We start from the raw sequence: 13,477 nt of genomic DNA, 5'->3' as shown, positions 1-13,477 counted from the left end.
GGGGCGTGGAGTGAAGACCTTTAGAAAATAGCCATACTCAGAATTGGGGTGGTGGGGACCCATTGTTGCTTTTTTAGGGATCCAATTTGTTGAATATCTGTTTAGGAAATGTTAATCCCAGAAACATGGAGCATAGACTGGAGAAGGGAGAAACTAGGTATGGAGCTGGCATTAAATATGGTAGCTCACAGATGACGTTTGTTGGCATGACTTCAATGGAGATTACTTATAAAAACCTGATTTGTTTGGGTCATGGTTTGAAGCAAAGTAAAAACATTGAGCCAGGGCTTATGGCTTGGGAACAAAGAATGGAACTCAGTGGAGATATATGCAAGTCAAGAAGCAGTCCGCTTTTTAAAATTGGCATCTAACGTCTGTTTCAGTCTTCAATTCAGCCTTACTAAATAGCGCCTGCCATCTTTTCTGCCACTAAGCTTAAAGGGTGACTTTCAGTAGGGATAGTTTGGTCCGTGCATCTAGAATATTAATATAAAGCCTTTGAAAAGACTGGTACAGGAAGGAACAGTTTAGAAATATCCAGCCCGTATCAGTAAGAACCCAGTGACTGGTGTTCATTCTCATCTTTCTCCTCCAAACTCCTACCCTGCATTCCTGCCCTTGGAGCTGGAGGTGGGATTGCCATCACTACAGCTGACCACTAGGGGGTGATCTCTTGGTATCTATACCTACCCAGGTGTGAAAAACATTTATTGATTTTCTTCTAACAACATGCTTTGAAAGTTTAGCCACAAAAGAGAATGTGGCATGGTACAATGAAAGTAAAAAAATATAGAGCCTAAAGTGCTGGCCATCACACTGCCTCCCATAGTTAATTAAAAGACCCTTGGAAATATAGACTATTTTTATAAATGTTAATTATTACTAACAGACTAAAATAAAGAAAAAAAGTACAAAGAGTTAATTTTAAAGAAGACCTTTACTGAACAGTTTTCTGAATTCATTTGGACACCAGGCCGATCTTCTAGTGGTGATTCTTGTTCTTCTTAGGGTTTTAATTTTTAATAAGTATTCTTTGCCCTCCAAGATCAGCACTTTCTGACCCCAGGCTGGGCTGATTTAGCGCTTGGAGTCTTGCCCTGCTGCCCTGCTGAGGGCTTGGCTCCTCAGGGGCTACCGTCCGCCCTCAGCGGCTTGGCCCGACATCAGCCCTGCTCCTCCCTCCCACAGACTTCACCTTTATGTAGCGCTTCCGTTTGGTCTTTCTGGAGCTGAGGCACTAGCCAGTTGTTAAGGTTAGTTCCAGTTCTCATCAGTGTGTTCTTCACACCATCTAAATGTGCCCAGTAACTACCTGGCCTTTCTAGCAGCATCCACCTGGCCTCATTCTCTGTGCTGCAGATCTTGTCAGCGGTGTTTGTTTTCTGTATGTGGGGCTCCTGGGGTTGAGAGCTCTTAGGAAGAGCAGAGATGACAGAGGTGGCCAGAGCTCATACAGATCGCCCTGATCACGATCCCCAGAGGGACCATCTTCCTATATCCCCCGAGCCTAACGGTTCCTGGGCTCCTGTAGATACGAGGGAGCAGGCTCATGGTAACTCTAGGAGTCAGAAAGGAATAAAGTACATTTTTGCAGGTGTGGTTTTGTTTTGTTTTAATCTCTCACTCTGTATCTCCCAGAGCCTGAAGGTGCAGGATGAAGCAAAATTCTATAAATATGACCGTTGTGCACATGATCATTATTTTGGGGTGCTTAAATCAACAAAGAGCACCTCTCCTCTTTCTTTCATTGAAGAACTACTAATTATCTCTCAAGCTGGACTCTAAATTATTCAGTTTCTCTGTAGAGGCTTCAAATACTGGCTTCCCATTAACTAGCCGACTTCAAAAAAAGAAGACTGCCTTTCTTCCTTCCTTTTTCTTTTGTATCTGCTTCCTTTATCAATTCTCTAAAGTATAATATATTTCCCAATTCAATAGTATAATATAAACATCTCCTTTCAGCCAGACCCGTTCTGTCTGCTGAGTTTACATTATCCCCTGCCTCCTCCCTTTCTGTCCCTGTGCTCCTCTGTCTCATCTCGGCTTCTCTGTCTTGTTCACTCCTTTTCCCCTTTGTTTTTCCCCCTTGCTCTCTAACCTCTGTTTTCTTCTTCCTTTTACTTCTTCTCTTTTCTCCTGTTTTTTTCTTAACAGCTTTGTAAGAGTGGACTAATGAACAAAAGGGGGAATAAAGTCTCAAATGATTTTCAAAAATCACACTTCAGTGGCTGGTTGTCTCTCAACTCCACTTCCCTTTCTGCTTTCAGAGCTCTTCGGTATCCCCGTCAGCCAGTTTCCGAGGGGCTGAGAAGCACAGAAACTCCACCGACTATTCCTCGGATAGCAAAAAGCAGAAAACTGAAGAAAAGGAAATTGCGGCTCGTTATGTAGGTTCATTCACCTTTGCTTTGGGGGAGGCCAGTTTACCTTGCTTTCCAGCAGCAGCTGTTCTACCCTTTGACTGGGACCAGCCAAAACTAGAATACAGGGTAACAACTTCCTGGGAGAACAATTTATTGCAATCATAGCTTTGTCTTTATTGGCTAGTCCGAAGTCCTGTGTGGGTGCACTGAGCGCATACGTGTATGTGAGAGAGAACAGAGTCCTTTATCTGGCAGTAATAGAAGACTTGGGTGTCCATAGTATTATTTCTATAGATGTATTTTTTCCCCTCCATCTACTTCAACGTGGCTGAGTTTCTTGTGGTCAGCTAGAAATGTTAAGGGAAAAAATAGCCTGTTAAACTGTTTAGATGAACTCCTGTGCTGTGAGAAATATAGACAGTATGGAATATCATTTGTAGAGACATCCAGGATGTCCCTGGCATGGGTTGACACTCAGTGACTAGTCCTTTAGGTCACATAGGAAAAGGAGTGAGCTGGATGGGACTGAACACAAGTCGTCCCACTCTGCTTCCTGCAATGGCACCTACCAGGCCGCAGGGGGGAAAAAGCTGAAAATTAGCATTTTCATGTGAAAACTCCTAATTTTAAAACATGGCTACTATCCAGTTTCTTTAAAAACATTGAGAGAACTAATCATGGCGGATTTAAGGTGGGCGTGCCAGTTTGCACCAATACTCTAGAGCAGGGGTCCCCAAACTACGGCCCGCAGGCCACATGCGGCCCCCTGAGGCCATTTATCCGGCCCCCACCGCACTTCCGGAAGGGGCACCTCTTTCATTGGTGGTCAGTGAGAGGAGCATAGTTCCCATTGAAATACTGGTCAGTTTGTTGATTTAAATTAACTTGTTCTTTATTTTAAATGTTATATTTGTTCCCGTTTTGTTTTTTTACTTTAAAATATGTGCAGTGTGCATAGGGATTTGTTCATAGTATTTTTTTTATAGTCCGGCCCTCCAATGGTCTGAGGGACAGTGAACTGGCCCCCTGTGTAAAAAGTTTGGGGACCCCTGCTCTAGAGTAACAAGGAAGGCATAAGCTTCAATTTTTCAAACTGTTAAAATGGAATCATTGTATTACCTCAGAACTTTCAGCATGAGGACTACAGAACATAGTACATTGTAGAGTGTTTTGGTATAGTTCATTTTTATATGACATGACTAATTAGTCTGGACTTATCTAGGGTAAGTCTGGCTTTTTTGTGGTTGTTACTGGGGGAGGAAGTAATGCTTGTCAATTGTCCACGCAGGACAGCGATGGTGAGAAGAGTGATGACAACTTGGTGGTTGACGTTTCCAATGAGGTATGTTTGTGGTTCGTGTAACTTCCTGTTCTTACCCAGCTCTAACAGTGACTAGTGTCCTAACAATTAGCATCCACTATGTTTTCTTAATCTCTAAAAGGAAACATTTAATATTTACCTGGAAAATTTGTGTATTACTGATTTTATATGTTGCTGATCCTTTTGTTACTGCGAGTCTCTTCTGTGATGTGCAGGCGTGTTTTGCTACCGCCATGAGTGCACACCGACCTCTGTAGTTAGCCTGCAGATCTATCTCATTGACAAGTGACTTGCAAATTTTTAGGGTTTGATTTTTGTTTTAAAAAAATGCTATAAATTTGTATAGTATTTTTCTTTGACCTCAATATGAATACTCAATATGATTCAGTGAGTCTTACTATCTATTTATCTATTCCAGAACATTTTGCACTTCTGAGCTATTAAATTCTTTTGGCTAGGAACGTCCACACCCAGGCACTCCAGCACTGTGAATGTGCTCTGCCGTATTAATACTCGAGCTGTTCTTTTGTAGGATCCGTCTTCCCCTCGAGGGAGCCCAGCACATTCCCCGAGAGAGAATGGCCTGGACAAGACACGCCTGCTCAAGAAAGACGCCCCAATTAGCCCAGCCTCAATCGCATCCTCCAGCAGTACTCCTTCCTCCAAATCCAAAGAACTTAGCCTTGTAAGCTGTTCTTCACCATCTAAGTGTTGCCTGTTTCAGGATAGCTGGGTTTGACTTTTATTTTTCTTCTCATTTTGTATTTTTCATATTTTTCTATAGGACTTTTATTTCCAAATGTTGTATGTATATGTTCGGCATTCAAGTTTAATTGACAAAAATATTTTGGGGACACATGAATTTATAGACTTGTCAGTGACGGATGTTAGTTTCGTGAGTGTTTTTGCAAGCAAGGTTGGCGGAGGGAGATGGGGAAATTGAGTGAAATATCTGAAAATGGAGGAATACACACTGGGGTTACAAAGGTAGTTTTGTCACCTGTGGCTTATGGTAAATTTGATTTTTGGCTTGGATGTGATTTTTGTTGCTAGTAGCTTTGTTTGAATTACCAAGCTATGTATGACTGCAATAATTTTCCCTTTCTACCTAAAAAGAAATCTGTCATTTACAAAAATCTACCCTGATTCAGACCGCAAATCACAAATGCATAATGAAACTGCTGGCAAGTCAGGATAATCTCCCATAACCCCTTCTTCTATGGCTGTGTAGTTAATTGCATTTTTTGTGGTGCATCTTTCTTTTTCTTCACCAGTTATTTCTTTGTAACATAACATTAACAACAACAAAATGACAAAATTCAGGGTTTAAATAACCTGTTGAATTCACAGCTAGAGGAGATAAAATTGGTCAGTTTGTCTGTGAATTTGGAGGGTATGGCTTACAGCAAGCTAGGTTGTCTTTATCTCTGTTTCCCTCTGGCCTTTTGGCCTGTTTGTAATGGCAGCTCCTTTGTTGCTCTGTATGGTGACTCAGGCTTGGATCTTTGTACTGGGACCTGCTTACCAGAAAGTCCCCTGTGACTTGAACAGTCCACCCAGGAGCCCAGCTCCAATCACTCAATCTTAAATCAAAGCCACCAGCAAGTGGCGGTCATAATTTGGGACACGTGATTTGTCTGTCTCCATCTGACGCTAGGCAGTTTCCTGGAAATGATCTGCTCTACCCTAAATTCAGCCGCAGTGTGTGTCCTCCTGAACATTGGTTTTGTGGTCTCAGGGAACTTTTTCTCTTTTTTTAAAGCTCTTTTTAATTAATTAATTAATGAAAATAAAGGCCTAAGCTGAAGAACTGTTTCCATTTATCTTTCCTTTTTCTTTACCTTTTTAAAACATCATTATTAAAATTGTGTTCTCATTGCCAGTGTATCTTATTGCATCTCTTGTTAGAATGAAAAATCTACTACTCCTGTTTCAAAGTCCAATACCCCTACTCCACGAACCGATGCACCCACCCCAGGCAGTAATTCCACTCCTGGACTGAGGCCTATACCTGGAAAACCGCCAGGCGTCGACCCCTTAGGTTAGTAAGAAAAAAGGTTTCCTATATATTTTTAAGTTGCTTGTTTTGTAAAGCAATTAAAGCAGTTTAAAGATGTCATCCATTAAGAATATTAATAACCAGCATTGAATGGCTTATGACAAAGTTATTTATCCCAAACCAAACATCTGGCACCTACTATGTCTGGCACATAGTAGGTATTTAGTAAAATAAAGTGAATGATTGAGCTCTGATGAAGGCTTGAATAACTTTTGAGGATATTAAAACAAGCTTGTTTGAACCATCAATTCTGGGGAGGTTTTGTTTTTGATTTTTTCCCCCCATTGATTTGATGGGGGTGGAGGAAGGGATGGGGGGGGGGGGGGAGGCATCAACTAGTTGTTTCATGTAGTTACGCATTCATTGGTTGCTTCTCTTTTTGTGCCCTGACTGGAGTTGACCTGCAACCTTGGCATGCCAGAAGGCACTCAGGGATGGCACTCTGTCCACTGAACAACCTGGCCAGGGCCTCATCAATTCCATTTTTTTAAAGTAAATGAGAATGTCTTACTTCATGACTATTTCCTGTGTTCTTGATATTTCTCTTTCCTCATTCCACTTTGCTCTGTAGCCTCAAGCCTAAGGACCCCGATGGCAGTTCCTTGTCCATATCCAACCCCCTTTGGGATCGTGCCCCACGCTGGGATGAATGGGGAGCTGACCAGCCCTGGAGCTGCCTACGCAGGGCTGCACAACATCTCCCCACAGATGAGCGCAGCTGCTGCTGCCGCCGCTGCCGCCGCCGCCTACGGGAGATCACCAGTGGTACGTTTGTGGGTATTTGCAAAATGAACGTTTCAGAGCACGGAGGATTGTCATACACATTTGTTTAATGTGGTTTGTATAATTTGAGTTATTTATAATGTGTATAATTTAAAATTTATGTAATTATATCATGAGAACTATGTAGTGAAGGGATTTTTTTAAATTTTATATTCCATTAAAAACTTTTTAACCTACAAAAGTACAGCAAGCAGAATAATGTAGTGAATGCTTTGTTTCCATCATGAGCATGAATAATTATTAGTGTATATTTTATGTATGTTCTATGCCCAATGTTATCATGAAATCATAAACATACCATCGTTTCATCAATAAATACTTCTGTATATATTTCTAAAATCTTGTCTTTAAAGAATCTGTTATTCCAGGTTTTAGACAAAATACGGAGGTAGGATGAAATGACTAAATGTAACTGTGTCTGTTTTGTTTTGCTTGTGAAAAATTTTAGGTTGGATTCGATCCGCACCATCATATGCGCGTACCCGCAATACCCCCAAACCTGACAGGCATTCCGGGAGGAAAACCGTGAGTCCCTCTGCCCCCTGCTCCCCGTGCCCACGTGCTGGGCCACGTGCCGGGCCACGTGCTGGGCCTTGGCTGGCGCTTCAGGCTTTGAGCACTGCTAGACAGTGTAGGGGAGTTCCCGCAGCTCGCATTTTTTTCCTTGCAAAGTAGACTATTTTCCATTTTTCCTTAGCATAAGGAAAGAAGTAATGAGGTGGGATTTTGTGTTTTCAACTTAAAATCTTGAGCTGCTAATATGGAAATGCAAATTGCTGAGGCATCTAGCAGTCAGGTTTTCTCTACATCTGTTACTGTTTTCAAGGCGATTCTTTTGTTGCCTTGAAAAAAAAGAGGCTTATATGCAAACCTGGATGCTCAAAATTTGAGCATGTTGGGAAAAGACATACCAAACTTAAAAGGCAGAAAAGAAAGCACGGTTTTATGCTCAGTTGTGTTTCTGGAGAAGGTGGCTTGCTCAGTTGTCAGCTGGCCTCTTGTTTTGGGAGGAGGTATTTGGAGCCCCTGTTTTCATAGCCCCCTTGAGTCGTGAAGGCAAAACTCACATGCGGCATTGTTCCAGTCTCTTGTACATTCTGATCTCACCATATCTCATTCCACATCCTTCATTTCAATCCAGCGTACCTTCTATCAATAATTATTACCTGTTATACACTTATTACCTGTTATACACTTCTATTTGCTATTTGGCTTCATCTTCCCAGATACAAAGTATTTACTATAAAATAACATTGGCTTTTTCTTTAAAATCCCAGTTTTCTCTCTCCTCTGTTTTAGGAAGCATCCCTGCAGATCCTTCCTGCCTTGTTAGTCACATGTGTTTTTTATTCTCATTGCTCTTTCCATTGGCATCCTGTCTGTCACTATACATCCCATATACATGCTGCTTCCTCAACCTCTAGTGCTTTCTCACCTGTCCTCTGCTGTGGAAACGTGGCCCTCAGTAGGTGCTGAGTCCCATTCTCTCAGAGGCCGCCCTCCTGGCTTACTTACCGTGGGGTATTGGCTCTTTCTGGTCCTTTCTGCACATTTCAGGTCTACTGCGCCAACTGTGTCATTTCAGATCTCTGCTAAGATGTCACTTTATGGGAGTTCTGCCCTTACAACCCTTTCTGATATAGTATCCTTCTCTTTCTTCCCATCATCATTCTTTTCTGTTCCTTGTGCTTTTTTTTATACTTGTTTCTAGCCATTATCTATCTCTCCACACTTGAATGTAAGTTCCACGGTAGCAGAGTAGTAGAACTCTTTGCTGTTCAGTTACAAAAGTAGCTCAGTGTGTAGAATGGCACCTGGTTCATAGTTGTTGGTCACAATTTGTACCTTTTGGATGTATGGATAAAAGAGAAAAAAACAGAAAGGAAAGGAAGGTCCCTTCTCTGACCTTCCATTTCTTATTTACATATTTGCTAACTATATACTCAGGAACTTGTCACCTTTTTGTTCCCTCTGTGTCCCCTTTCTCTCCCCAAGTTGCCTGCCCCTCAGTGTAATCATTCCAGACCTTGACCCTTTCTTCACTTTCTACCTAATACATCAGACTTCTTCTGTAACTTACTGCTTTACAAATTTGACTTGAAACTTTTCTATTGGATCAAACCATAGTCAAGTTGCTTAGTAAATATTTGACTGATTATTAGGGGAGGCAAGACAAATTAGACTTCAAGTTCCTTGAGAGTTAAAAGTATAATCAATTATCATAAAATTCTGTGTGCTTAGGTGTATGTTCTGCAAATAGTTGTTTACTGACCGACGAATCTTGTTGACCAAGAACTCTGATGTATTTGAAGGTGAAAGTTTGGTCTGTTGCAAGCAGTGACTAAATAACAAGGTCAAAGGATTAATCAACTCAAATACCTGTGAGAGTTCCATATGAAGCAGTGGGGATGGAGGAGACCCTTAGGGAAGTGTGCAGGTACTGCAGTCACCGTTCCGTTAACCGGCAGTTGCACTCACAGCTATGTTATGACCACCAAAGCAGAAGAGGTGGTGCTTCTCTCAGCCTCTGCCTTGATGCCACAGGGGGTGAAAACGTGTTAGGTATATTTAAAACAGCACTGACAGCCTTGATTTAGGGGATGTGAGCCAGGTGAACCACTGTAGAATCGCAGGTGGTACTTCTGAACCTTGAACTGGCCTCCCTTCCTCGACCCCCCACCCCACCCTACCCCACCCCACCCCCGTCTTGCCTCTTAGCATTATAAAATTTTTGAAATCCTTTTGGAAGGGTGAAGGGAGGAGTTGGAGGATGATTGAGAATTTTTGTTCTTGGGAGTGAGAGTCACAACTAGTGCAATAGGCAAATAACAGCAGGAATCCCCAAAGAGAGTGTGGTGTGGTCCACCGAGTATGGGCTCTGGAGTGAGGCAGATCCAATTTTGGTTCTGACCCTGCCAGTGACAACTACAAAGAGAAGAGCTTGATGCAGTTTCTTAACTTTGTGAGCTTCAGTCAGCTTACCTGTAACCCAGGGCTGGCACCGCCTCACAGGAGAACGTGAGGATGAAATAAGACAATGTATTACGCAGTTAGTGCCCTGATTGGTACATGGTGGCTATTCAGTCAACTGCAGCATTATTTTCTGGTCAGCTTTCCCCAGGGTTTTATCAGTTTTTCAACCTCTTATGGGATGGAACATATTGTAGTGGGGCAGAAATGGCCAGAGAAGAGAAGATTGAGTAAATCTGCCTCCGTATTCCTGTTACTGGTATGTCTTGATAGAACAAGGCATCAGGACATAAATTCACGTTCATTTACGCATACAGGGATAATATACTTGATAATTCACACTGGGTCTTCTTGTCTGTTCTGGTGAATTAGCAAGAGTTTCACTCAATGTGTAATTGGAATGACAACATAGTTCAATTTCAACATAAGCCAAAAAGGGACTTTCTCTCTCACCTCTACTTAAATGAGGCTTCTATAAATAGTGTGAAATGGTTCTATTAAAACTCTGGTACTAATTATAGGCTATGGCCTGTGAATTCAGCCATAACAAAAGACCTCAGATTTATGGGTTTGGAGCTGCTCACAATTTAGAATTTTTTCCTTGCTCTTGTATTTATTTGTTTTTATAAAGCAAGATTTTTTTAAAAATAGGGGCAATGCTTGGCACATAAACCGTCAAGTATTTGTTGACTGGCTAACCTACTACTAGTGGGTTCACACGACACTTACAGGACCTACTTTCCTGTCGGACTTTATAAAGTATAATAGCCAAACCTTTAATTGGGAAATCAAGGTCTAGTTTAACCTTGAGACGTTGAAAGCTTGGAGAAGGTGTTGCAAAGCATGAGAAAGGTGACTGTAACATGACAGAATTGGGTCTCTGAGGGAGGGTAAAGGAGGTGGACTGTAGGAAGGCCAGGGACCTTCTTTAAGCTGGTTTTTCATCAAAAGATAATGAACCAAATAGAATGATTGTGATGCACATGTTTTAAAAGAATGATTTGAAGTTTCCTTGACTGTTTGAAGTACAGTTGTGTCAGAAAGTCCAAACTTCCTCTGTTCTCCTCAGCACTTCCCTTCGAGAGCCGCTCTTAGCTCCCAGTGGCTTCACTTGCCTGGCCCCTGTACCCTCTCCCTCTGGTGCTCTTTCTGGACATCTCAGCTAGGCATCTTGAGTATGTATTGTTTCCTCTTCAAGTTCACCAGATTCACCAGATCTATTCCCAGACTTGAACTTCTTCTCAATTTGCCCATTTTTCAGTAACTACTAATATTGTTTCTTTTTTCCTGAAATCAGAAACTCGGTTATTGGCTCCTTCCTCACATCTCTTGAGTTCAGTCCTGTGGAATTCTGTATCTCTTCTAGCGTGTTTCCCTTCTTCCTAGTTCAGGTCCCTTGTTACCTTTCATCTAGATTACTGAGATCATTGTCTCTTATTCCCCTCCCATCATAGTCCTTGTTACCAAATTTACTCAAGTGAATGGCTTTACCCAGTAATCTCTCACCCCTTTTCCCTACCCCCCCCAAAACCTTCATTTTACAAATGTCTTTTGCATTCAACCACTAAATGTTTATTAATTGAAGCTATTACAGCATCAATGCAATATTAGTAAGTTGAGAGTAGAGAATAAAGAGAAGACAGCAGTAAAATAGGGAAGGGTGGGGAGGCAGGACGGGGCAGGAGGTGTCGGGGTGGAGGAAGAGGCAGGGGACAGAGGAGGGCTCTTGATGAGCAGTGTTTCTTGTTCATCATTTTGATATCACTTCCATGAATACCAACCATTCATCATTATCCATCTCATTCTAGCAACAGTGTCTCAAAGGGCATCTCTTCACCTTGTCACTCTGTAAAGGCTTTGCTTACAGTCTCAATCCCTGGAGTTAATACCCAGGGCAGAGAGCTTCTGTTAAATGATCTATCCAGTCACCTTTGCACTTTCTCCCACTAAGGTTTTATCCATATCCAATTCACCTTAAGTTGTTTGCGCTCCCTGCAGTTCCCTTTGATTTTATTTGCCATCTTTAAGGGTCCTTCATTAAATTCCGTTAAAGATGGTCTCAGTGGGCATTCTAAGCCTTCCCTTTTGTGTCATTATATATTGACTTATATGTATAAATATGTTTAGGATATAGTTCATCTGACTGTGCTCGGATATGCTCTTCCAACCACTTACCAAAGTGTCATTGTTGAATAAATGAATCCCTGAATTAAAACCAACCCAGAAATTACTCAGATCATTTCCCCTCATTTTAGAGCCCTTGTTCTCTACTGTGCCCCACCCTAGCCCCACCCTATGTCTCAGACTCATTTGTTTTTCTATCTTCTTTCCTCCCTGGTGAAATCCTCCCATTCAGTAAAATCCATTTCTAGTACCATGTCTGTCCTGAAGTAGAAGCTCTGACTTTCCTTTTGAACCGCCACACAACTTCTTGCTTTGCATCTTCCACCTGCTATTATAGTCACTTCTGTACTATCTCATCACACTTCCTAGACAATCAGCCATTTGTGGACAAGGCCATGTCTTACCTGATTTTGTATTCTTAGCATGACACATGTCAGAGTATGTGGATATGGGGTGTGCTTACTGATGCATGTAATTGGATAGAAAAAGAATAGTTCTCAAAGCTTGGATAGCTTGATTTCTAGAAAGGTTGGCTGTTGTTATTAATTCCAGTGCTCATTGCTATGTACACATTGAAGAGTTTGTTGAAATCTAATGAAGAGTATGTACCAGAGCTCTGTGTTTTGCAGTCATTAGTATCTCACATATACAGTACTTGTAGCAAATAGGCACATTATGTCTTAATGCAAGTAGGCTCTTGCTATTCTTAAGAAAATTCCAGTAACATTCAGAGTAGGGCAAATATGGGTTTACAGTTATTCATATGGAAAACAACATAATAATTGATAAATAATATAAGAATAAACTCTTTCACGTACTCACAATTATAAATCTACTTTTGCTGTATCCTGTAGTACAGGGGTCCCCAAACTTTTTACACAGGGGACCAGTTCACTGTTCCTCAGACTGTTGGAGGGCTGGACTATAAAAAAAACTATGAACAAATCCTTATGCACACTGCACATATCTTATTTTAAAGTAAAAAAACAAAGCGGGAACAAATGCAATATTTAAAATAAAGAACAAGTAAATTTAAATCAACAAACTGACCAGTATTTCAATGGGAACTATGGGTCTGCTTTTGGCTAATGAGATGGTCAATGTCTGGTTCCATATTTGTCACTGCTAGCCGTAACAAGTGATATGACGCGCTTCCAGAGCCATGACGTGTGCGTCTCGCGTCACTGGAAGTAGTACTGTACATGAGCGCCGCCGCCACATACAGTGCTCCTCTCACTGACCACCAATGAAAGAGGTGTCCCTTCCGGAAGTTCAGCAGGGGGGCCAGATAAATGGCCTTAGGGGGCTGCATGCGGCCCACGGGCCGTAGTTTGGGGATCCCTCCTGTAGTAGATGTTCATGGAGTGGTCATGGTTAAACTGAAGAATTGTCCTATTGAAAACCTCAAAAGAAATTTTATGTCTGGTTTCTTAACTATTTAAATTCTCAAGACTCTTTAAAAACTATTTAGTGGTTCTAGAGGAGAAAAGGGATACATTTTCAAGTAAATTATCATTATGAATGTATAACACCATCTAAACTTGTAATAACCTTTCTTTCCCTTTCTTTAAGTCTTTATGACCTCTTAATTGCTAAATCAGTTAGCCCTTTTCTCAGTTGTCATCTCTCAGAAGCTCAGCCTTTCTCTGTAAGCCTCACCCCTCTTCCCTCCCGGCCTGAGGGGGCCATCCACTGCTGCCTTCTAACCCGCGGTCCCCAAGGCCATGGCAGTCGTCATCTACCCCCAGCCCCCACGCCCCCTGCTTCTCTGGTCTCTTCTGGAAATGAACTCCTATACATTTTTAGGAAAACCCTGTGCCTTTCAGGCTTGTGCCAGTGGCCTCTGCCTGCTCTTCC

The 13,477-nt window shown here is 41.8% G+C and overlaps 1 protein-coding gene across 10 annotated transcripts in view; it reads left to right on the top strand.

Annotated features, from left to right (window-relative positions):
• Positions 1-13,477, top strand: part of LOC136394585 (transducin-like enhancer protein 4) — a 151,895-nt gene that overhangs the window by 128,620 nt on the left and 9,798 nt on the right. For all 10 annotated transcript variants that reach the window (XM_066367939.1, XM_066367938.1, XM_066367942.1 and 7 more), the window contains 6 exons: positions 2,268-2,387; positions 3,652-3,705; positions 4,217-4,369; positions 5,593-5,725; positions 6,315-6,508; positions 6,975-7,051. In XM_066367939.1, the coding sequence (XP_066224036.1) occupies positions 2,268-2,387; positions 3,652-3,705; positions 4,217-4,369; positions 5,593-5,725; positions 6,315-6,508; positions 6,975-7,051 (731 nt within the window). The remainder of the gene's footprint in view (positions 1-2,267; positions 2,388-3,651; positions 3,706-4,216; positions 4,370-5,592; positions 5,726-6,314; positions 6,509-6,974; positions 7,052-13,477) is intronic.

This window comes from Saccopteryx leptura, chromosome 2 (assembly GCF_036850995.1).
Source record: "Saccopteryx leptura isolate mSacLep1 chromosome 2, mSacLep1_pri_phased_curated, whole genome shotgun sequence".
NCBI lineage: Eukaryota > Metazoa > Chordata > Mammalia > Chiroptera > Emballonuridae > Saccopteryx > Saccopteryx leptura.
Note: the sequence above shows the minus strand (reverse complement) of the source record. Positions and strands in the feature narration are given on the sequence as shown.